General features: G+C 42.4%; 1 protein-coding gene across 2 annotated transcripts in view; it reads right to left on the bottom strand.

Moving 5' to 3' along the window:
* Positions 1–3813: 3813 nt before the first annotated feature.
* Positions 3814–25954, bottom strand: part of Gucy1b1 (guanylate cyclase 1 soluble subunit beta 1) — a 41411-nt gene continuing 19270 nt past the window's right edge. For both annotated transcript variants that reach the window (XM_057757090.1, XM_057757091.1), the window contains exons 5-14: positions 19160–19357; positions 17801–18031; positions 16600–16716; positions 15607–15740; positions 11988–12185; positions 9335–9572; positions 7021–7161; positions 6497–6651; positions 6075–6201; positions 3814–4996 (exon numbers count right to left, since the gene is read on the bottom strand). In XM_057757090.1, the coding sequence (XP_057613073.1) occupies positions 4973–4996; positions 6075–6201; positions 6497–6651; positions 7021–7161; positions 9335–9572; positions 11988–12185; positions 15607–15740; positions 16600–16716; positions 17801–18031; positions 19160–19357 (1563 nt within the window). In that variant the 3' untranslated portion in view covers positions 3814–4972. The remainder of the gene's footprint in view (positions 4997–6074; positions 6202–6496; positions 6652–7020; positions 7162–9334; positions 9573–11987; positions 12186–15606; positions 15741–16599; positions 16717–17800; positions 18032–19159; positions 19358–25954) is intronic.

Raw genomic sequence — 25954 nt, 5'->3', positions numbered from 1 at the left:
TGTCCTCACCTTCGCTCAGGATTTAGGACACAGACTCATGGCCACCTGTGTATGCCCCAGCATTGGCCAGGGAGCAGAGGACCCAACAGCAGGCTTGGCACATACTGAGGTGGAAATGAAAGAGCTCTCAGGTCTATGATTTGTACTCATGCATGGCACATGACATCATCACCAACTCAGCTCGGGTGTTGCGGTCATGCACGTCTGGAGTCGCCATCTTTATGAAGATGGGTAGTTCTGCTGAAGCTTATTTACGTGGGTAGAAAACCACAGGGGGAAACTAATGAATTTTGGGGAATATGTTTCATAAATTTTTTGATTTCCTATGACTCTTCCTTTAGAAGATCTAAAGCTACCTTGTGGGCAGTTGTGATCCTTCCTGCATGAATGGGCAAGATGGTACAGTGAATAATTGCTCACCTTACAAGAGTCAACAGAAGTTTGAATCCTCAGAACCCACAAAAAACAGATGTGGTGGTGAACATCTGTAATCTCAAGGCTTCCAAAGACAGGTGGAAGGCAGATGGAAAAACTCAGCATTCAAAAGCCTTCCAAGGAAGCACCAAGCTTGCCTTAGATTTCTTTATTTCTTAGAAGTTAAATTTCATATCTCTCCATCTGGACAGTTAAAGTTCTTGCCGTCAAAATTTTAGATCTTATTCCTACCAGATCCAGATCAAGTTCACAGCCTGAGCCCACAAGCCTTTTGCTGAACTGCTACAAGTGTAGAGTATGCCTTACTGCTGACCAGGTCATTTTCTACAGATTAGAAACCTGGGTCTCAAGCTGAGCTGTGAAGGGCCATAGGGAGAGGGCCTCGCTCTAACAGGGCTAGGGGTCTTCTCTATGGATGCTTCATTCTATTTTGGTCAGATTCACTGTATTCTTGTTTACTATGATAGAAATTCAAATTTAGGGTAAATTAAGGCTTTAAATAAGCAGTAATTTCTTATTGATATTTGACAGCTTTCAATAGGAGGTAGATGAACAATGCTTTTACAGCAACATTGTGTTACCGTTTCCGTCACAGATTGCTTGTTCTAAAAGTTAGGGAATGCATTTCTGAAAAATATCAAAGTAGATTTGTTATCTCCTGATGAGTAAAGCTGGCTGTTTTGTGGTCTTTTGGATTTGTGGGAGGATGGGAATATGAATTCAAGATTGCACAAGGAAGTGACTGAGTAGCTACAGAAGGTGAACTCTATACTTGAAGAGCAATTGTCTCCGTCCCTCACGCTCCAGTCTTGATGGGCTATTCTCTGCTGCCCTCTAGAGGTTGATCAGCCGTCATTGCAAATGGCATAAAAGGAAATCCACTCAGGAAAATCTTGCAGAAAACTCCTCTCCCCATTCAAGGACAAAGAAAACAGCACATCATTTGAGTCAGTTATAGATTCAAACAACATGAAATACTTATGAAACATAAAACACATGCATATTTTATGTATTAATGGAAATGTCTTTTGAATCCAAACTGACCAACTGCTGTCTTTTATACTTTATTAATTTGTAGGAAATTTTCTGTGTTTGAATATTGAAATATTCCAGGTTTTGCTTGTGGATACTATTTTATGATGACACGTGCTATCCATAGTTTTCTATCCAGTGTGTCACCAACGATTTGTGAATTTGCATGTCTCTGGTTATGTTTCCACTGTCCTCAAAATGCCAAAGCCATGTTCTAATGCTATGATTTCTCCATGTTTTAATATGCCAACAAGTAATTTCAGCAATGGTTATGGTACTCCCACTTTTAACAGTGAGAACTAGGACATAGTTTAGGGACGTATCATGGTCACAGGCTGCTAACAGACTGTGAAACCAAAGCTGTACAGGCCCAGTGTTATTTCTACTCGCTCACCCTGCCTCCTCGAGAGAATAATCATTACCCTAAAAGACAGCCATAGGCACTCGACACAACCCAGGTCTAATATTCTCATTGCCTTTCCCCGAAATTCCTTCTCCCTTCTGCACCCTCTGTCCCATTTCGAGGTCTTGTTATCTATCAACTAACTGGACAGGTAGCCCCTGCTTACCTTTCTCCTCGTCCCCTTGGGCCCATATCTTACTACAGACTTTGAGTTTATGAACCTTGAGTTCTCAGTGGCCTTCTGTCTTTCCATCTTAGTACAGGCTCAGGCCAAAGACTAACCACTCCCTAAAACCACACTCTCTAGTTCTCTGGTGCGGGTTGAGTTGGCACAACTTCCTTCCTGAACCGGTTTGATCATAGCTTAGTAACAACCTTTCTGTAGCCCTTTCTTCCCTCCAATCTCATACCTTTCCCACTCGTCCTGCAAATCGAGTTTCTACCTCCTGCAGAATGCTCTCTCTGTTCCTTCACACAAAGTATTGATCAACTGCTTATCTGTGGTGGATTCCAGTGACATGAAGGAAAAGAGGAAGTACTTTGGCTGTCAGACTCGCAGTGACAGGATAAACAGTGTGCACTGTTAAGTACTGTGGGACCATGGAGCACACGAGTCCTCTTCTCTATTGAAAGGCTCTTGAGTTAGGCGATAGAAGTCTGCCATCACAGCATGGCCAAAGGCCTTCCAGACAGAGCAGGTACAGCCTTGCAAAGGCAGCAGCTAGCAGGTGGCATCGGCTAAGACAACATTGTTTTTTTCGAAGGGATAGACAATAAGTAGAAATCAAGTGAATTTAGAGAGGAAAGAATTTTGAGAGTGTGGAATGGAGAGGAAAAAGCAAAAAAAGCCATTTAAAGAGAGATTCGGCAACTTTTCAGGTTGAGCAGTTTATACCCATTGCAGAGCGGTCCGGATGGGAGCTTTTGCATGGAAATGTTTTAAAGGCAGAGGTGTTTTGCTTATTAGCACGCCTCATGTTTACAGCCACTTCATGTAACAAAAGACCCAGGAAAACTAGGGGGAAACTTTTTCCTTGGGTTATGATGGTGATGGTAGGCGTTTCAGCCCATGATCTTGTTTTGCACCTGTTATGAGGTGACACATCACAGCAGTGACATCACTCCCCCTATGGCAGCAAAGAAGCCCATGTGACTGGGCCCAGGGGGAAGGTTGGATGTTTCAGTCTTTTTCAAGGGTGCTACCTCCATAACCTAACTTCCTTACACTGGAGTTTTAAACAACAGCAGGAGGAAGACCAAGCCAACAGCACTGGAGTCTGGGGGAGTCAGTCAGATCCAAATTATTACATGCCCAAACACCTAAGCCAGTGTAAGCCCAAAGGGACCCTCAATAAGTGTGTTGGGCCTTAGGAAGATGCTAATGGAATTGTTATTTGACCTTTTCTCAAGTTACTCATTCAATATCATTTCTTTGCACCAAATATCTTTCATTGCTACGAATATTAAACATGTTGGTTATCTGTATACTGCTCCCACCTTAAGAAGGCTGTGAGCTATCACAGTTGAACATTTTCACCGTTGTCTGCATTTTCTGTTTCATTTTTCATTCTGTTTCTCCATGAAGCAGGAGGGAAAACATCCTTTAGCGCCCCATTCCTGTCATCCCAATAAGGCGGGAGGACTACTTAAGTTCAGGATAGTCTGGCTAAAGACTGAGATGTTGTCTCAAACAAATGAACAGAGTGCTAATACAAGAATACAAGTAACTAATAACATTTATATCACAGATTGGGTGGTCCGTGCAGCTCCCTGTTAGAGCATTTGTCCAGCGTGTGTCATGCTCTAAGATGAACACCCAGTTCTGAAAACAAATTATGAAAGTAGAAAAATCAGAATTTATAGCTCAGAAACAGTTATAAATGCCTTTAAATAGGATATCAAGAAAATTGCAAGTTGTGTCAATATTGAATTAAAACTCAATAGACAAGTGAAAAAAATTTATTGTAGAGTTTTTTTACACAATTAGCAGGTAACATTTATACATATATTGATGTGCTGATATGAAATACTAAATTTAAAGACATTTTTACATAAAAGTAGTTGTACTATATTTTATAAAGATACCAATAAATTATCAGAGACATTTAAAGGATGATAGGTCAAATATTCCCACTCGAGGTTGGAATTAAATGATTTTTCTGAATATTCTGAATATGATGTCCTGGATGTGTTGCCATTCCTCTAAGCTAGTAACGGAAGCTCAGGCCTGGAGACAGGTCACGGTTGGCCCCAACCATGTCCTAGCTACATATTCCCAGCTTTGTTCTTGGATATAGTTTGACCCCCAACGCTTGCTCAAGCAAATGCAACCTTTGAGTGTGAAATAATACAGCCCCATCCCAGCCATCAGTAGTTTCTGAAACTCAATACAAGAACTGCACTACAGATTATGGCATGTCAGAGGTTAGATAAACTGTAATCGGCGTGAGACTTGAATGAGCAGCCCAATTTTACAATAAAAGAAATGTATATCCTATATTTCCACGAGAGAATTAGCATCCTTCAAAACAGCCACTCATTTCTTAGTATAGCATATAAATTCCTACTTCAGAAGTCTAGAAATTGCATTTTTCCTAAAACTTAGATCCACTCCTTTAGAAAATGGTTTCTAGAACAACATGCACCAACATGATATGAACCTTGTTTTACATCAGTCATTAAAATATACATGTACATATACATGGAGAATAAAACAAACCTGTTGAGACATGATAAATACACACAAGGCCAGATTCTATTAAGTCTCATTTTGTCTAATTCAACAAATACATATTGGGTGTCTACCACTTTTAGGTCACCAGTATATAGGTAACGCTTGCAGCAGAATTTCAGGAACGTGACGCTCAAATCATCCACATCAAAAGCCAAACTTTACCATCGCCTTAAAAGTAGTCGAAAGCAGAGCTAATATCAAATAATGAATAGTGTTGGATACGTGTAACTAGGTGAAAGCGTTGGGGCATGAGAAAGGACAGTAGAAATCAATATCCACAGGGAAGAAGCGCTCCCAGCAGGCTTGATACATCGTAGGCCGTCACCAGAAGCCAAATGACAGTTCTTGTTGCCCCACAATCTTGAGACTCAATTTTCATCTTGGTTTGTTTCCTTAAATGGATGGAAAAATTTGTTATAGACTTTCCATATTAATGAAGCTTATGGTGTCCCCTAAACACATTTTCCTGTCTGACAGTGGGGTATGCATTTATATCTATAGTTCCCATGAACCATCTCCAGCACAGTTTGAGAAGAAATCATTCTTAGGGTCTTTTGATCAAGAAGACAGACACCAAAGAGCCCGCCTCTTCAGAAGGGCACCCAGGGGCATGCGACCCCCACAAGCTAGTATTTAGAGGAATAAAAGCAGCTGCAGTAGGGTAAGTATTTAAAAGCTGCCTTTCTAATCCCTTTATAGTTTGTTATATCCTATGAAAACATTTTTAGGGAATGTATACAGAGAGGAAAAGATATGTGCTCGGGTCATCTCACACCCTCTGAAGAGTTAATGGTGTCAAAGAGAGAACAAGTTGTACTTGTTCTTGTTTGACCCCTTGAGATGAAGAGAACAGGCCTGGGAGGGACAGTGCAGTCCTGCCTTGGCTTGGGGCTGGAGTGGAATCTCTCTGCACTTGAGAACCTAAATCTCTTCTAAGGAATTGTTTGGATTCTTGAAAAACCAGAAGCCAGACATCTTTGAAGGAGAAACTCTAAGACCAGATCATCAAGGGTCTTTCAAACACTGTGCAGGAGCTTCTGGTGACCTTGGGAGAATCCTAAGCTTCTGAGTGATAAAACCATCAGGAAATATCGTCATTGTGTAGACTTGCTGAGGTTTCAGAGGGGAGCAGCAGGGGCCAAGATGGCCTCTTGGGTTCCTGAGGACCCAGCACTTGGGCTGTTTGAATTAGACCAGAGAAGAATTACACCCTAACCCTAATCCTAATCCATGGGCCCAAGGCTTTGGTTCCTATTTCATTACAAGACAAAAACCGAACACCACCTTCTAAAGCCGATCTGGTTCTAACTGGTTTATCAGTACTGCAGTGAAGTCGCCCTTTACTGAAGAGTTCCTCTCTGTAAGCAAGAATTCTTTTCATTCCGAGGTCGTCGCTGGTGTGTCGTCTGGAACTCCCCAATTTATTTTCTTTCTCAGAAACAAAAGCACAGATGCCCTGACGGGCCATACCTCTAAGCCTGTGTTTTTTCTGGATAGGAACCAAACTTGCATTGGTTCTTTCTTGCCCTTCATGGACACTGGGCCTCTGTGCTCCAAATGGAACTGTGGATCTGAATTTTCTGGAGACATGAGACACCTGAAAGGCAGACGATGGAGCAGACAGGGAAGCTGATTAAGGCCGTGGAGAGAATCCAGACAACCAGATCCCACAGTGCAGGTGTAGTTAAAGGTGCTTAAGATTTTAGTAATGGTGCTTACGAGAAACCTCCACTGTGATGTGGAGTGGCTTACTACAGAAGCAGTGGTACACACTTCTCAAAACAATCTCAGAAGCAGAGGGGGAGATACAGAGCTAGCGGCTGTTTAAAGGTAGTGAAACCAGTTTGCCCCCACATTCCCCTATAATAAAGAGCATGACTTTCCCTCCTCACCTGTATGTATATTCAGACACGTTAATCTTTCCCTTTTCTCCTGTGGTTTCTGTTCTGCTTGTGAGGTTGACGGTATTTCCAAAGAGGCAGTACCTCGGCATCCGCTGCCCTATGACACCCGTCACCACCTCCCCGGTGTGGATCCCGATCGTGATCTGAAGAAGGCAAAGTTGGACTTCGGTTGTCAACATATGTGCTATTTTACAGACTATTTCAAATGCCCTCATGCAACGTCCCTCCGAGAAGGGAAATAGTCTGTCCAAAGAGAAAGGTCTTAAGATATAATATGGGCTGCTTCCATGGAAAGACAACAGAAAGTGGGAAATTTCCTTATCCTCAGGATGGTCTGTCTACAGAACAAATGAGCTAATTTATTTCTATGTCTGGAGGAGTGTAATATAATAGTCAGTATTCTCTCAAGATGCCCCTTTCTGTACATGTTAACCACTTCCAGATTAGAGGTATGCATCGGTTATTAACCACGTTCTACCATTAGCATCCCAGTGTCCGATTTCTCCACTCACCTGAACAGATTCACCATCTACCTGAACTTGACCAGCGATTTCCATCATGTCCAAGGCCAGGTGGCAAATGGACCGTGCGTGGTGGATACAAGGTTCCGGTAATCCACTCACAGTCATGTACTTGTCGCCAACTGTCTCCACCTAAGGTGACACATAAATCCACGTGTTCAAAAGGGGACATAAAGTGACTGGTTATTATAATTATTATAAAACATAGTATTTCCCAGAATTCCTTAAAGCTAGAGTCGTGTGAGCTCCAGTACAATGAGAGCCTCTAACAATTGGAACTTACATGATATGGGCTCTTGATCATTTCCTCTGAGACCCCTTTATAGCTCAGTTTGTATGTGTGCATGCACATGTGTGTAAAGATGCCCTTACCATGTATGTGCAAGTGTGTGTGGGTAGGGGTGTGTGCAGTGTGCTTGCCCGTGCACAGAGAGACTTCAGGTTGATGGAAGCTCTCTTTCTACCTTAATTTTTGCCATATTTCCTTCTTGTGTGTGTGAGCATATGTTGATGGAGACTGAATTGGAATCCAGGTACTCAAACGCTCTAGACAAGCACTCTGCCACTGAACGCACTTAGCCTCAGCCTGTTGCCTTATTTTCAGACAGGGTTTCTTACAAAACCTGGCACTGAACATTTAGTTCAGCTGAACTGGCAGGCCAGCAAATCCCCAGGGTGCCCCTGCCTCCTCTTCCCCAGCATTGAAGTTACAGATGTGCACGCCCCTCCTGGCTTTTCCTAACTCATGCCTGCACAGCCCTCTATAGAATAGTCTGTTAATTCACTTCTTTCAACAGCACAGGAGCTGTTGGCCTGAAGTTCATTGATTTATTGTGGCCTCTGACCATGTTTTAATTTGTCAGTTAATTTTTTTAATTTTTAAATTGAATTGTTCTGGTGCATGCATGCTGTGCAGGTACATATATATCTCTGCGAAGATGACGTATGGAGGCCAGGGGATGGATGACCTTGGGTATCATGCCACAGACATTGCCACCTTCCTGTTTAAAATAATCTAAGTAGGCTGGGTTAAGCCACGTACTGCTGTGATGTGCTCAGCAAGTGCAGCACTGTGCCTCAGAAAAGAACCACAGAGTAACTAGTCCGCATGGAGTTCTATTATCCTGGGAGCCTAGCGACAGCCAGGAACGTTCTTGCCTTTATAAAGCAGCATTCCACTGACTTCATTTTTCCGATATTATATTTGTTTCTACTTAAAACAAAGGGCAGAGATGTCTTGTAAATGTTTAGCTTCAAGTTGATGGTATCTGAAAGTAAACCTGAGCCCCAAACCCTTCTCAAGCCCCATGACTTCTTCATAGTGCAAAGCATTTATGTATTTTAGGAAAAAATGTCTTTGGCGGAGCACAAAAATGAATGCTGTGTTTATACTGAATGTATTAAACAATCTGCAGAGACTCGTTAACCTAAGTGCAAAGAAACTGCCGGATACTTCATGTCAGCCCGAGATGGTCTGCTCCATGAAACCTCAATGTGGTTGCAATGAAAAGAAAGTTTCCTAAGTAGTAACTACTCAGTCTTGAAGTTTATACCATAGCCTAGTGCTACCCTCAGCCTTGGTCGGAGAAGCTTCATTTTACAGTGAGCAGCTGCTAATGCAGAGACTCATGACTGGTCAAGGGGCTGAGAATGAGGTTGAGTGAACAGCCTAAGAACAGTGTGTATCATCTCCAGGCTCAGCAGACATCTGGGAATGTCTGTCAGTGGGGGCAGAACAAAATGTAAAAGCCAAGGTTGGGGAGGAAGGCTGTGGAATGACGTCTTCCAGGAACGTAATGGCTGTTGTACTGCAGATCACTCTGCAGCTTCAGGTGCCTTTCAGGGCTGGCACAAATCTGACACAAGTTAGCGTGAAATCGTAAATGGGGCATTTGCACCTGGGGACATGAGACACCTTGTATTCAGTGTTCCAACTACTGGTAAGACGTCCATATGCCTATGGGTCGCTCCACGCCCATGCTCAAGCAGGCTGCCCTGGTTAAACTCAAAGGGCCAGAAAAACAAACAAAAGCAGGAGAGTGAGAGGGGGGAAGGGTACTTGTTGGGAAGAGTGAGATGGGGGGGTTAAGAGAAACTGGTTGCGAATACAATCAGAACGCATTGCCCACATGCATGAAATTACCAAATAATGCATTCTTTACAGTGAAGAATTATGGAAGCTAGCGCCCTGCAGGGACTCAATAGACCTTATAACACTAGGAAGCAGTTAGACCGGAAGCAGTGACCCTGGGCTTCTGTGGGGCGTCTTTGGAACCCAGACCGGTCTGCATGACAACGAACTTACCTTATAAACGAACGGGTTTTTCCGGGAGTCGGTCAGTGTATCAAATCTGGTGTAGAGATCATTGAGGAGATTGACAATCTTCATGGCCCCTTCTCCAGACGCATGCTTGCTACAGAAAGCATTGAAGCCCACAATGCCGCTGAAGAGGATGGTCACATTGTCGTATCTTTTGGCAGGCACTGGGCGCTTGTGTCTCAGCTCATTCGCAACAGATGGAGGGAGGACAGAATACAGCAATCTGCAGGGATTAGGGGAAAGCACTCTAAGACACGCTGTGAGCCTGGACCACCCCAGCCTCACCTCTGTACTGCATCAGACATTGTGCTGAATTCTGATAAGAAATCCTTTAAAACCAGCGTCAAACGTTAGCTACGTACAAAGCAAAGAAACACAGCAACCACTTGTCTGTTGTCATTGCATACATCCCTAACCCTGAACCATTTCAAACCAACTCAAAATCAAGCAAATAGGGCAAACAAAAGATCATCAATAGGCCCTCAGTTTTCATTTGCAGGTCCCGCCTTTTCCTGTTCTTACGACAGTGACATGTTTGACATCGTCAGTATGAGAATCTAAAACATTGCATAAACTGCCCAGTAACAGAAGCATGTTCACTCTATAGGAATAAAGTTTATCTCGGATATTGCAAAGTGACAAGAAGATAAGGTAGAATTCACTCTTTCCTGGGAGAAACTGATCAAAGAGATAAAAGGGGTCCAGATGGGCAGACATCTTGTTTACAAGCAATGGTGAGACCACCACCATAGCACTGGGAATGAGCCGAGGAGAGAGTGTGGTAAGCACACAGTAGGAGGGGAGCTGATGGATTAGAAGAAAAGCAAAAATCTTTGGGCTCCAAGCCTGAAGAAACAAAAAGAAATGAGGCTTTCTTATCCGTCTCATCCTTTTAGCCAGTGGGCAAAGTTCAAATATGAAAAACAGACCTGAGCTCTCTATTTTCTCTCTAGCCACAGCAGAATTTCTTCAGCGATTAATGTTAGCTTCTAAACAGAAAGTATGTCATGCAACATTGAAATTAGATCTTAATATTGAATGTGAGTAGAAGAGCTTTAGAGAAAACTAGATAGTTTATAATGAAATATTCTTAAAGTCTCCACTATAAAGTCAAACCCAAATCTGTCAATCTAAAAGTCAATTGTGAAATTTAATGAAACACAGTATCCCTAAATAGTGCAAATAGTTTTGAAAATCCACTCAACCTTGGGCAAACCAGAACAAAAAGGGTCCTGTGATGGATCTTTATATTCTGGTTCAGAAGTCAAACTCTAGTGGTAGTATGAACTCCAAAGGCTGTGCCATAGACTAGTGAGAGATGTGAATGCTCAAGCCACTAATTCAGAGGCAATGTGATTCAGCAGCTTGTTTAGCATGGAATGTAGAGCTTATGGATATTTCCATAATTTAAAACACCTTTGCACTGTTAGATGTCTGTTTACTACTAGTGTAGTTTAGACCCGAGACATTCCCCCAAAGGCCCATGTGTTGAAGCCATAGTCCCCAGGCTGTGGTGCCATTGCAGACTGATGGAACATTTAAGAGGTAAGGCCCAGTGGGAGGAAGTTAGGTCACTTGTACACACTCCTGACAGGGGTCTCATCCTTCCTGTTAGCGTCCTAGCCAGCATGACATGTTCCTGTCATGCGTCCCTGCTGTGATATTGCAGCCTAAAGCGATGGGGCTGGCAACAGAGGCGAGACCTCTGAAATCACAAACTGAATCTCTCCTCATCTCTTCATGAGCTTATTATCTCAGCAGTTCCTATAACAGAGAGCTGAGGAACATAGCTATAAGAGTGGATATCGGCACATATGGAACCATAATATATAAAAAGGTCTGCATTATTTTCTGATATCACAGCCAATGCAGAATATAGGGTAACTGGAACTGACCAACCTGTGCAACACTGAATCTGAATCCTTGGTGCATCATACCAAGGATATTTTTCATGGGTGAGGTTGGGCCATGAACTGATAAAACAGGTAGTCTGAAGTTTTTTGTCTTTGTTTTTTCAAGCAGTGGGTAATGTTGAACTGCCTGTCCCCATGTGCTTGATGAGATTTACAGCACATGCAGCCAATTAAACTAGGTGTCCTCACAACCACGGGGGAAGTGAAGGGTCTCAGAGCAAGTGGACACAGCTTCAGACAGTGTAAAGGGAAAACCCAAATGGATGAAGCTGTTGTGGACGAAGACAGGCATTCGCCATGAATTCTGTTTCTTTCATGGTATCAACAATGTGAACGCTTGTGTTTACTGGTGTGCCCAGCATCTGGAGACAGGCATCTTACACAGGCATCAATGCCATGGAAACAGAGGGTGTGCTGCCCTTGTACATCCTCTGGTGCTGAAGTGGAGTGAATTGGTTCTGATGGAAAACCAGTCAATTGGTTTCAACTCTCTAAAAATACAACATCCTATTTTGCAAACAAACAAAAAAATTCAAGACCCTGAGGAAAACATCCTATGGGCTTCCGGAAAGAACTGCTTTTAATTACTATGTGGAGACAGGGCCGAATAGTGACCAGGGACCCAAGAGGCCCCAGACCCTTCTAGTCGAGAGTATGGACTGTAACATTACACAAGAGGCGGCAGACAGTGAATAAACGCCAGCCCTTTCCAGTCCCGTTCTTACGTGTCTGTCTTTTTCTTCTCGTCCTCCAGAGCTCTCAGTGTGAGCTGTAGCCTATCCGTGAGGATTTCCAGCTCCTGGGTCAGTTTGTACTCCTCCCGGAACTGTTCCCCCAAAAGAACCAGGTCTCTAGTGGCATCATGAAGAGGGATGTCGCTCAGGTACAGGCCTCTTCTTGTTAGGTCGTCCAGGTTCATGACACTGTCAAACAGCAATGACGCAAAAATCAATACCGCGGGCCCACAAGGTGGGGCGAGCCCTCGCCACAGCGCGAGGTTGAAGGCAGCTTTCTCCTTCTCCACCTTCAGAGTTCAAAAGGCCAGTCGGGAAAAACATGAGGAGCTTTGTTTTCTGTGTACCTAAAACCCTGCAGGCAAGGGCTGAACTTTTGAAGTGGGTGTTTGTCGATTTTTACTTTTTGGAGGATCTGCATCTGCTCTCACAGGATAATGCAGAAAACGGCCCCACAAACATCATCTCCTTCCGTATTTAATACAAGGCTAGCACAAGGTTTTACAGAACCGTCATGCTTTTCTTTATCCCAGAAGAGCAATCTACATGCATGAATCAGGAACAATGTTTCTGTTGAGAAACTACCTCATCTGCCTTATGACTCTAAGAAAATCATAATTGCTTTTCTATTAGAAATGATTGCATTTCTAAGGATAGAAACCCTCCTCAGTATGCATTTTAAGGAATCCCTGCCTTGTGCTTGGAATACCATTCATTGGTCAGGCTTTCTTCTCTTCCTCTATTCTTGTTTTTGCTGATTTTCCCCATTTTTAAAATGTATTAGACCTTGCTGAAGTCTGAATCTTTGCAACTTAAATCTTATCATTTATAGCATTATTATAATAATTCACTAAAATTCTGATAAGCAAAAAGTTTATTTAAAAATTACCCATTACCTGAGCATCTTAAGATTTTTGTTTTGAATTCTTAAAATGTAAAGTTATTTCCAGATATTTGGGATAGTAATTTTTCTAAAATAACAAATTTGGGTCATGAGTTTATTAAAGAATTTTGAATTAAAGTTCCCATGAGAGCATTTTCAACAGAAATATCTAAGTCAAAGTAAGCAAATGTCTGTGCAAACACAGAACAATCAAGGATGTTATTGACAGATTAGACAGGTGCTGTGTATATTTTAAAGCTCCCTTGCAAAAATAAACCCATCTAAAAAGATGACAAATAACTTGCCAAATGATCCAAATGTTACCAAAAAGATGTACCCATGAGGAATGACACAATCAGATAATCTTAAAATTGAAATGGATACCATACTGCCAGGTGTAATCTGCCGTCTTAGTCAGGGAGGCCACAAGAACCTCTTTAGACAATGCAGATTCTTGTTACTCTTCTTAGCTGCATACAACCCGTTGCTAAAATCCTGTTACTAAAGATACCACACATCTTGGCTGCAAGGTGTAGAGAAGCCAAGCTGGAACTGAGCTGAAAGTTTCCTTCATGCTGGGAAGCTATCATAGCTCCAGAAGGGGTTGTATATTCCGCTAGGGGAGAAAGGCATCAATGGTTTTATCCAGCTGAACTCCATGATCTACAGGACCAACCAGCCAGGCAAGATTCCACCACTTATAACAAAGTTGCCCAACTGTAATAAGAAACAATGGCCACAAGAGTAACACTTGACACCTTCTGTGACTGAGAAGATCGTAAGCCCTAGGAGAGAAGGTAATAAACATGTTTATACCTATAGATAAATGCCACCCGTGGCTTTAATCAGAGACCTCTGTAATGATGGAGACTGAAGAGACACAGCTGCTCAAAGTGCTAAGGATTGAGAGTTGAATTCTCAGCCTTGAGGATATTTATACCATCCCTGACAAGACTCGGGAAACATCCTGGAAGAGGGCAGGAAGAATGTAAGATCTGGAAGAATGTAGCTGTGAAACGCTGGGTTCTTGGCATGTCTAAGCCAATGCAGCCATGACCTGGCTCAACTGTGCTGCCTGCAGTAGACCTAGGCAAGACTGAGCCTCAACAGTCAGTCATGGCCTGGGGAGTTTAGGAGTTTTCCTTTTCCCTGATGAACTACCCTTGTTACTGATGGATTCTGTGGGACATGCAGTTATTGTCTTCGCCTGTGTGCCTCTGAGGAGCCCGCCAGGCCCTAGGGAACAGTTCCAATAGTGAATAGATATCAGTGATTCTCATTAAACTCAGGGAGTCTCAAAAGAACCCAAATCCAAACAATGACAGTCATGAAGGTAGAAATAGAACTCGGAAGGAAAAGGGGGAATAGAGGATTACAGTGATCAGCACAGAATGAACACAAGGTGAAAGGTAACTCATACTGAGGTAGAAATCTTAATGAGATTATAAACAGCTTACTCTTCTGAGAGCTCCTAAGGGTCCCATGCTGTCTCTTGTTGGAATGGTTACCTGGCGTGCAAGAAAACCTCTTATTCACTTCTCAGTATTATACAAATGGCTACCGTGGTGCACACTTGTTAAGATCAGTCTTCAGGAGGTGTGACCAGAGGATCTAGTTTTCCCCAGTATGCAAGTCTATATATCTAGTTTGAGGCTAGTATGGGCTATAATAACATGCTGTCTCAATTGAAATCCTTATCTATTCTTAGTGTGAATTAATCATCCTGGGATTATTCATAGACAAAACTTCCATTTTAAACAGATTTCATGGTAATTAGTATATCTATCACTATAGGACTGATTTCTGCATATGAAAATTAAACACTATGAAATCTGCAATTCTTGCTCCAAAATAAACCTTTCTGTACTTGCTTAGAAATCTCTCCTAAAGTGAAGTTGCCATTCTCCTGACACACATCCAGAAAAATGAGAGCAAGAGGCAGGTGAGGTGTGTGACTTGGTCCCTGCGTTATGCTAGCTTTAAAGATGCTTCATGGTCACCATGCTGCCTCTTCTGTCTGCATGATAAATAATTCTCAAAGTCACGATTACTGTTATTATGCACAAGATATCATTTAATAAGCCCTGCAGTTCTTTTCCTATTTCTCTATAGATATTTCAAATCCCATTGAATCTTTAGTAAAGTGCTAAACCCAGCAAAACAAGCCGTTTTATCTCCTGTTTATTATGAATAACACATTTAACATAAATTCTAGCTCAATACATTTTGAGCACCATAATCCAATTAAAAGTTTCATGTTTTAATTTAAAGTGACTCAGGCAAAAATTAGTCTTTTTAAATTGTTGCCAACTATAGAAAAGTTTCTTATTGATATCATTGCATCCTATGCTTTCCAGAATTGCTCTTACATCATGCTCTTTTTGAAAGTACAAAAATATAGAATTAACTAACAGGTTGTTCATCCCATGATCTAACATCATAACTTCGCAGACAGGTTATGATATGACATAAAGGAGGAACTTTGACTTTTTAGAAATACCCAATGAATTGCATAATGAGGGCCTGAAAATCCAGTTTATATTTCAGCAAAAGTAAGCACTGTGGATTAAAATGTTGGATTCTGAGAGGCTGATGTACATGTATGCACTGAAATATCATGCCAAATTCTATTCATATGTACATCTAGCATTACTGATCAAAGAGTTTTCATGGCATCTCTTTGAATTTGTAACTTTCGGCAATTCCAATAAAGCTAAAAGTTGTTACCTTGGTGAACAGAGGAAGAGGATGCTATCTGCTTCTGGTAAGTAGATCATTTGGCCCTTGAGACGTAAGCAGCTAATCTCTGTCCCGGTCAGTTCATCCTCGCATTCAAGTTTCTCAACATCCAGCAATCCTTCCTTGAAGGGGGAAAGACAAAGCATTAGAGTCCACCTTTCCCTGCCTGACAAGGCATGGGGAAGGAGTGAAAACCTTACCCTTCTCGCCAACCCTAAGGGAGAGGATGCTGGCCCATTAGAACTGCACAGGTGCTGCCCTGGGTAAGACTGTCAGTGCTTGATGGGCTTCTCTGCCCCCCAGGTGGCAGCGGTGGAGTTGCTCCTGTGATTTTTCTGTGTGGCCCCAACACACGTTTCTGATTTGTACCAAAGCTAAGCCAAGTGAACCCTGTATTCACAGAACTGAAAGCAATCGCTCCCTAGCATGTAAAACACAAGTGGCTGTGTCTTTGGGATGCCCTGTAGGGGGGTATGAAGAGAGGATGCTGGAGAAACTGTGTTTGCTACTATTATCCCAGGCGCACAAATGAGGAAATCTGGAAACCATCTAAACTACCAACTACAAGAGTTTACGGATTTTTAATCCGTTTATTTCCCTACAGAAAAAAATTAACAAGAATTATAAACAATTTGCAGAAAAATAAATAGCTTTGGTGACGTTATCAAAGACTTCTTGTTAGGTCTTCTGATTTCTTTTTTTAAAAAACACTGTAAAATCAAGGGAGTAGATGCTGGTTTTATTATGTGAGACTGAAGAGGCTTAAATGTTCCCAGCAAGACACTTTCTCAAGATGTTTTCCCCACTGGTCCTGATCAGCTGATAGAGGGCCCTGTTCCTTAGCCAAACACTGCTCTCCTGGGAGTTGTGTTTTATTCTATCTCCACTGCATGGGCTGTGCTGGCCAATGATTTCCCCTCCCTATTACGGCTGATGGATGACATGCCTTGCTTGCATCCAGCTGAAGGAGTGTGTGCTTACCTTGCTTCTCAGGACAAAGACTGTATTGATGTGAGAAAGAATTCCATGGAAACTGATGTCAATATGAGGGCGGACCAGAGAGAAGACAGACAGAAGACTGCAGTTCCCAGGCTGAAGCTAAGGGGGGGGGGGGGGGGGAGCAAAGAATGCTCAGCAACTTGATATTGACTTTATGACTAGATATCAATCTTGAAATTAAGTCAAATCAATTGTATTTGTAAGTAAAAAAAACTTTATGGGAGATTTATCCTATATGTACAGCTGAGTGATTAAGCAAACCTTAAATGCTTTCGGAGACAGGAAACCTAACGTGGATTTGGGTAACTAATGTTCAAATATAAGCTGGTACAAATAAAGCAATCCTTTCAAGAGAAAGAAGAAAGGTTGCCATCTAAACCATAGCATCACATAGTAGATGACTGGCTGAAAATGAAATTAAGTATCGAAATGCCAGTAAATAGTTGCTTAAAGTTTATCAAAAGGGAGATAATATTAATAGAAGCTGTAACACTGCAGCTGCCTAGGATGGAGCAAAACTGAAGGAAAGGAACCTTGTGTCACGTCAGGACACAAAGAAACCGAGTGACACACAAAACACTCTTCTGCTTCCAGATTTCACAGCTTCACACAGACCTCTGCGTTCTAGTCCTGAATTAAAGCAAACGGTACATCCAGACATACGCATGCCATGGGCGAATCCTCGCGTGGAATATGGGAGGGAAAGTGTGCTGGCATACGCATGCCATGGGCGAATCCTCGCGTGGAATATGGGAGGAAAGTGTGCTGGCCACCGTCTGAGGCCCTTTGGTGCTCTACCACTCTACCCATGGTCGCTTCTCTGCTTCGCACCCTGAGTGTTTGTAAACTTCCTTCTTCCCCTTGTCAACAGCTGATTTTGAAAACTATTTTTGGATGGCAGATAGGCAGTGAGCATTTATTCAGTAAACAAAAACACGAGTGAAATTTGGCTGCTGTTGTCAAGCACCCCCTCCCCCCGCCTTTGCTCACAAAGCAAGTCTGCTGTTCTCGTATAACTTCCTCCCCTCCCTGGGGTTAAAGAAGAAACAAGTGAGTCTTAGGGAAATATTTTCAAATACCTTTAGGTTATAATAAGTGCGTGGGATACTTTCTATAGTGTTGTCAAAAGTTAAAAAGGAATGAAGCCCGTGAGAGCGTCAGGTCCCAGTGCTGAGCGCTTTACCTGGGGCAGCACTCTGTAGATGGCATTACCACATTGAGTGACCACCAGGTCCCGGTCAAATATGATGTGGAAAGGAAATGCCTTGCAGAAGGTGTACGGACTGATGCGTGACTCCTGGGTACCGTTTTCTTCGAATCTGTCCAGGTCTTCATAAAAATCCTCTTCCTTGGACTCCTTTTCTTCAATTAAAAACTGAGTGTGGTCACATTCTTCATTTCTTTGCTGAATAACCTGGATGTGGATGGGTTTATTAGTAAGTGATTGTTTACAAAAATTGTGTTTAGAGAAATGCTATGGACATGTAAAACTGAAAAACCTTTCTAGATATTTTCAGATCTCTTAAATGTGAAGGCAGTATACCTTTGGGATGAGGTGTTGTGTTCCACACAGCTCCCTTAGGGTAGTTTCAGTCAGCTGGGTAGCTGAGGATAACTGAACTTCAGGTCCTCTTGTCCCCATCTCCTAAGTACTGAGATCATGGGTTTGTGCCACTATGGCGGTATTTCCCATGCTAGGGATTGAACCCAGAGCCTTGTGTGTGGTATCCAAGCATTCTGCCAGCCGAACCACCTCCCACAGTTATTCATAATTTTTCATTGTAATTCTGGTGTGAGTCCGCATAGCACATATGGCCTTTTGGGTGGCCTAGAAAGAGAGCGCCGCCTTGGCCTCATGGGGTAGACCTCCCAGACAGGCACAAAGTACAGAGAACTTATGGTTGCTTTGCATTCAAAGCTGAGCAGGAGAAGCTGACCAGAAGCCACACAGATCCGAGACAGAAAAGCAACAATTGTCTTCATTGCACACTTTCCCTATAGGTGCCTTGAAATTGCCATTCAAAAATAACAATGTGTGTCATCAACAGTATCGGGAAAGACCAGAGCTGGCTTGGCTGTGTTCGCCAGCACACTTGACTTTAAAAAGAAAAAACACAGACTTTAAGTTAACAAAATAAAATGTTCTAGGTACATTCCCTGGGAGACAAAAGAATTCCCATAGAAAAGGGGATCTGTAAAATCAGCTGATTTAATATGCTCTTTCCATCTCACTACCCACAATCTGATATCTTGCAGACTGAAGCTCAGTCAGCCCCCTCCCCTTTCCCAGCTGGCGTGTATTCACAGAAAGTAACTGAATTTCCTCTTGCCTTAAGCAATATATAATTAGAAAAAAATCTGTTGCAAGGGGAAAATTTCCCAGTATAATGCATTCCCAGGCCAAATGGAGTAGACTCCCGGGGTTCACACGATTTCATCTTACAGGGATTGCAAGTGCAACTCGTGACCAGCAGCCACTGCAGTATTGTTTCAAATATTTCCGTGCTCCTTTGTATTCAGAAACATCTTCACTGGTGATTACCTTCATGTCTATCTCAGTGCCATGTATCTGTTGAGCAACGGTCTTGATGATCCCGATCACAATGTCCTGAAGCCCCTCTCTCTCCGAGTAGTAGTGCAAAATGAGCCCTTTGCCTTTTTCCGCATCAGTGCACCGGAAGGAAGGTGCGCGCATCCCTGGGTAGATGGTAGCGAGGTGGTCATGCAGGGCATCGAGGTTCTGGAGGGGAGAGAACAGTGACTAAAAGCTTCTAGAATGGGGGAGGGCTTAGCAATGCAAGGAGAAGACACAAGGTTCAAATCTGAATTTGCTGGAAGGATCACTAGAGTAAACATTTACATAGGAGATCCTTCGTGGAGTCCTTGAGACAGCTCCAAGGTTTAAGCACCACAGAGAGTGAAGAGAACAGAATATGTCATTATTAACTGTACATTTGAAGAAATGATAAAGGAGGTGAATTCATCAGAAAAGAAGCATCCTTAATGACGAAAGCAGGCATCTAAGGTTGCTATTCATGCACATTGTAGCAATCAATAGAGCATGTTTAAACCACCACTTCCTTTTCACTTGCTCTATAATCCCCAACTGAATTTAATTAAAAAAATCAAAATGGTCAAAGATAGTGAAATATAAACATGTTACTTTGATTATTGATACTTTACATTAAAGATATGATTATTTAAAGATATATAATTCCTTGTTCATCAGTAGTCTCCAACCAAGATGAGATCCCATAGCAAAGCAACCAACACATGACCGTCTCAGACTAAAGTCTTGGAAAATTAGTTTTTTACTTCGTTGGAGCTCTGTCACTTAGAATACGCTGAATTTAACAGTGTCTTCTATTAGTTCCTAAAATTCAAAACAGGTTCATACACAAACCTGTGAAAGCTGCAGCTTAACGTCACAGCATTTAGGTGACAGCATGTGTCAGGCAGGGTTGTGAAGCCGCGGGAGATACCCCCAGGCACAGAAGATCATGAAGACCAAGACTTCTCCAGTCAGCTGGGAGAATCCAATGTCGTGCTGTATCCTCAATTTGCAATGAATTCTGTTCTCTTTCCTCTAATAATAACCCCTATAAAAATTATGTCTCCTAGTGCTGAGCAAAAACATGACTTCTTCCTGATTGCCCCCAGGGGTCACTGTTGCAGTATAAAAGTTACCAGGCAGAGAGTGGCCTGCACAGGGCAGTTCCTGGAACCCACCTGTCCCAGAACTTCTCATTCTTCCTATGGAGTTGAACAGAACAAGGGGTTCTTCTGCCGGACCCTTAGACCCCTTTGGGTCTGTTGGTGTAAAAATCTTGAGAAAATATCTTGGAGAAAATGTACTGTCGAGTTTTACTATTATCCCCATTTTCCATAAAGTCTCAACTGATTTTGTGGCTGCATTAAGGACATTTTCATTATATATTACAGTCCAAGTACTGTGTTGCATTCCTTAAAATGAAAGGAAACTATGTTAAATAGTGATATTTCATTTTCCTAAGCAAAATATTAATGTTCCCTAGTCAACATACCCATGTCACTTGCTTACTGTCAGTATCCATTTTGGCTCCTGACAGGGCTTTGTACATTCCTACATGGGGTCAATCCAATCACTGGCAGTGAAAAGGTACCATTTCTGCTAGCGGCTGCCGTGATGTTAAGGCAGGTCTGCCGCTGGACTGGATGACCCAGGATGGATGTCATTTAAGCCGGCCCCCTCCCTCTCTCTGGTGCAGCCGTTTGAATGGTTGGGCACAGGCATGGGCGGTATTAAAGCTTGGACACTGTGATACACATCCTTTAGACGCTCTCTTAAAGGCAAGCGGGTTACCACAAATGCTGAGTGACAGTGGCCAACGATTCAAGCCGTCTTTGTGGTAACCCAACTCTCCAGGGATTTGTTGTTATATTGAATTTGCTATTAATTAAATGGACAAGTAGAGTGCCTTGTTGGACATGAAAGATTTTACCACTTAATGTAATATTGATTTTATTTAGATAGTACCCAGTATAAAATACACTCTTGGGGTTTCTTCTGTTACAGTTTCCCTGACTCAGTTTTACTCCGTCAAAATTCAAGTTGATTATCACAGCCTGCCTCTTCTAAGAGATTGGATTATGAATTTAAATTATTTTTCACCACCCTTATGCGCTGCCGAGAAACATGCAGTCTTCACATTTGCACCACAATTGTTGCAGTAACCTCAGGAAACCACAATCGAGGCCTCTTAGCAAGGTCGAGAGAAAAGCTTACCCACACTCGATAGCGATGTCTAAACAGACTTGACAATTCATGAACACAGCTATTTGGATACATCTGGGCAATAAAACGTTCTTCACAAAACTGGAATTGTTTTACCTCCGTGGGTATATTTAGAAATAAGAGCAGGAAGAGAGCAGCTGCGTGGCCAGTTAGGAGTATGAGCATCTGACCAGCAGCCAAAACATCATGGGAAAACGTAAACACGCATGCTCCAGTGTGAGCAACCTCAAAGCCACGAAGCAACCTCAAGCATGCTCGAACTCATTCTCCTCAGCATCATTTAGAAAGGCAGCCCTTTTGTTCCAATACCTAAAATTCAGTCTGAAGGTTTAATTTCTAATTGTGCTGATATCATTTTGTGCTCCCACACACACCCACACAGAGAATGAATGCGCTGTTTCTATGCAGGGAATCTGCGAATGTCAGTCCAGTTAACCCGTCTCCAGATAAGAGCAAACTTCACAGCTGATCTAGATTTAGTTGAAACTATGCAACCCGTTATTCATAGACTCTTTCAACCTTAACATTTTTATCTTCCTTCACTTTTGCTCTGTCTTAAATAAATGGAAATTGTATTTTAATTGCAGGCTCTAGACCGTGGAGTTTAGATGTTTCTTTTGAAATTCAAAAGTTAAAACAAAGTCACTAGCGCATTTTTTTCCTCCAAAATGTAAATAACTTGGGGAAGTATTAGGATTTTACAGCTGTTTAGGAACATCCCAGTCTTTCCCAAAATAGCCCTTTGCGCAAACATTTGAGACATCGAAATTGGATCTGCTGTGAGTGCCGGGTTGCTGCTGGTGGGCTGTGTTTTATCAGCCGGAATCGGAGCCAAGAAGAGCTGAAGGGGTGACTGAAAGTACGACAAACCCAACCGGGAGAGCCAAGTCTCCAGCCAAGAATGAAAGAATATTTCAATTTCTAAACATGGTCCTTCTGGCTATCGAAATAAGCTCATAAATACAAATCTTAACGGGTCTCTAAAATATTTTTTTTCGTGTATTTTTCAAGTCAACCTGGCAGGTTTTGATGCTGATTTTTTTGCCTATAGAACTGTTAGGGCCATAGAGAACAGACACGGTAACAATGCAGCAGGATTAGCAATGAATGGATAGACCTGCGTCGGCCTCATTTGGGTCCCATTGCCAAAGTGTAGGGGAGACCCAGCCAATCACCTTGCTAGCAGGGGGCGGAGTCCCCCGAGGATATTTTTTACTTATAAAGATTGCAGGCGTGCTCCCAGCCGCCCCTTCTGCTTTCCTATTCTCCGCTGGTTCTATAAGTCTATTTCCCCATTAAAGTTGTATATATTTTTACAATCTGTCTGCATTCATTTACGCCGTTATACCAAAGGCCCTGCATCAGCTCAATCAAAGACTTAGTCAAAGGTTCTTGACTCATTGTCCAAGCACATACATGATATAGCAAGCCACATCAGCACGGACTGATTGAAATACTAATTTATTGTTATCCTTGATGGTTCTCTGTGCTGCCTGTTTGTGGGAAACTCCTGGCCTAGAGTCATCAGCACATTGGCAGGACGATTTTCTGAATAAATACTAGAAATGGTCATTGATAAGGCCAGGTCTCTGCAAGGGAATCAGGCTGACTTTTGCCCTGACAATCTCTATCATTTGTGTGGCATGAGCATCTCATGTTGGCTGTCTGTGTCCACAGAGCAACATGAAGACATCTTATGCTACGGTCTAGGACATTTCAAATTGCCACTGTTGCCATAATCTGTTGGCCAAATGATTCCCAAAGCCAACCCCTACTCAAAGGCAGCAGAATTGCATCAACTAATGGAAGCCAGGCACAGGAGCGACAGAGGAGACACTGTTGCAATGATCTCTGGAAAGTGTTTTCTGTCACCCTGCAGAGTGGGCTGCAGTGGAAGCACCTCTGGCTGGACATTCCTTACCAGTGATGTTGTCAGGGAGCAAGCAAAGCTTGCACACTGCAGCAAAATTTCTCTTAGCTCTTAGAGGCCTCCGATAGGAACCTTACATGTGCCTAGCATAAGAATATAAAAGCAGAAAAGCGAAAGAGCTTGCTAAAATATAGCTTTGTCCTTCTAGCAACACTTTTAGCTAAATGCATATGAAATCTAACAACCATACAGAAAATACTTTAAAGTCTTCCCCTTAGTGCTTTAGGTTTTCAGTTACGAAATGAACTAAAGAATAAATCAACAGCTCCAAAATGGATGGCTTCACAGACTTTAGAAAAACTGGTTGCAAAGTATGCAATCCCTAAAGACAGATTATAAAAGCTTCCTCAGGAGTATCTCCTATATTTTTGTCGCTGTGTTCACTGGGAAAACTCACTTTGAAAGTAACCATGGTGCCAAGTTTTAAACACTGGACATAGGAACACAAGAGGAATTGTATGAGGTCATCAGCTTGGTGAAGGAAGCAAAGACTCACGGGAGAAGTCCTTTCAACTCTTGAAGACGGGTAATCAATAGAAATGGCAAAATTTCCTAGAACTAAATTGCAGACGCCATCTTTACTGTGTGGCCTCGCATATACCATTTCTATAAGGGAGCAGGGGCATTATCCCGATGAGAGAACCAATTTTGAAAAAGTTACTAATATTCCAGAACTAGGTTGCTGAGACAGCTTGATGCATAAAAGCAGTTGATGCCAAGCCTGATGACAATTTGATTCCCCAGAACCCAGAAGGTGAAAGAAACCAACTTTTTAAAACTGACCCATGACATCGATACATGTGTCTTTGCATGGACACACATGTGGGTAAATTCACACACGAAGTAAATAAGTGTGAAACGATTCAAAATAGCTACTCCTACTCTAGAATTAACTAATTCCCATAGGACTGAAGATGGCCTAATATATAGTTTTTGATATTCAGAAATATTTAAAAACAATTTCAAGTTTTATGTGTGTGTGTAAAAGTGTACGTGTGTCTGTGGGTGTGTACGTGTGTCTGTGGGTGTGTGCTGAAAAGCCATTCTTGCTAATATGTCCAGAGAGACGGGGAAAGATTCCCCAAGTCCTCTTTGGTGTGCTGAACGTGACAGATGTGTCAAAGGCTGGTCTAACAGTCTCCTGAGGTATAACTTCATGGCAACTTTATTGTCCTCTGAGATATTTAAATGGCAATATCAAATCCATAAGTATATTTAATATACAGACACAGCAATGTATTTAAATACACGGGTACACTATTGTGGCCTTTAAATTAAATAATAAACATCAATTTACCTTGTGCACCTAGAAAGAAAATTAGTTCCATGTGTCTCCTTTTATGTGTCGGTTTAGGTTTATCTCTATCAACCAAAATTCTCAGAAAAAGAAAACAATGCAGATAAATTGGGAATTCTCTAAGACTGAGCAATAGGAGCTTTGAAGAGTTGGAATGCTTAGATCTGGGCTTAATTGCCTTGGGTTAGCATAGACTCTTAATAGCCCTTTTCCCCCATTTGTGACCTAACATCTTTGTGTAGAACCTTCAGGTAAAACATCTGAAACATGTTCTTAGCCTACCACTAATTTTCACCAAGAGTTAAGCATGTCATCGGATAACACCCAAAACTTGTAGTGTCATTCCCTCACTATGCTCATCTGTGCCTTGATTTATAATTTTCTTTTGTTCTGTAACTATAAAAGTTTGTAAAGTCTGTGCCATCATGGAACATGTAACCCTACCTGGAAACCTGAATCTGTGTTCCCAGGTCACGGTCCCTCATCTTTGCCTCAGAATAAACCATCCTATCTCCTTTAAGATGGGAGTTAAACTTTTCTTAAACCGCACAGCCTCACTTCAAGTGGATGGTCCTTGATGGAATCCTTACTGGCTGAGTTCCTGCCAGGTCTGCTTATTCTGTTTCCTTCCTTGCAGGGACTATTCTTTTGTCCTTAAACTATTGATTCATCCCCCAGATTCCGACTGCAGCCTGTGTCCTCAGAGCTGCTCTCAGGGTCTCTGGCCTCCGTGGTTTACATTTCAGTGGGAGAAACAGGAAACGGTGGTGCAGTCAGTGCCAGGGCTGAGGCTGGGGACAGCGTGCTTTGAAAGCGTGAGAAAAGCCAGCGACCCCAATGCAAGTAGGGCAGAGTCTGGAGAGGAGTGGAATCTTCCCGGAAGAAGCAATGGGACCTGGAGAACTGATTTTACTGTGTGAAGAGCACCCAAAACCATTCTCTGGCCAGAGGGAAGAGTATGCACAGGACCTCAGAGGACAGAGGGACCATGGCTAATAAGAGTCTACAGAGATCAAGGCTGACTGTATGTTCTGAGAAACTAGAGATACAGAGGACAGAGGAAGTGATTTCCATTACATTAAACCTGATATGCTTGACACTTCCAGCGAGCAGCAGAGAATCACTCAGGGCTCAAAGAAGAAAACATATTGAGATTTTCATTTTAGGCAAATCATCAGAGTTAAAGAGGACTGGAGAAGCCGAGAAGACTATCCAGCCTCTACACACAGGAAAGACCCTTCCTGGGAGGTTTCAGGAAACTGCTAAAGAGGCTGAGTCCTCCAAATGAAGCAGGCTCAAAGAGGATAGGCTCAAATATTTGATTATTCATTCAAAT

The sequence above is a fragment of the Chionomys nivalis genome, chromosome 24 (genome assembly GCF_950005125.1).
Source record: "Chionomys nivalis chromosome 24, mChiNiv1.1, whole genome shotgun sequence".
Classification (NCBI taxonomy): domain Eukaryota; kingdom Metazoa; phylum Chordata; class Mammalia; order Rodentia; family Cricetidae; genus Chionomys; species Chionomys nivalis.
Note: the sequence above shows the minus strand (reverse complement) of the source record. Positions and strands in the feature narration are given on the sequence as shown.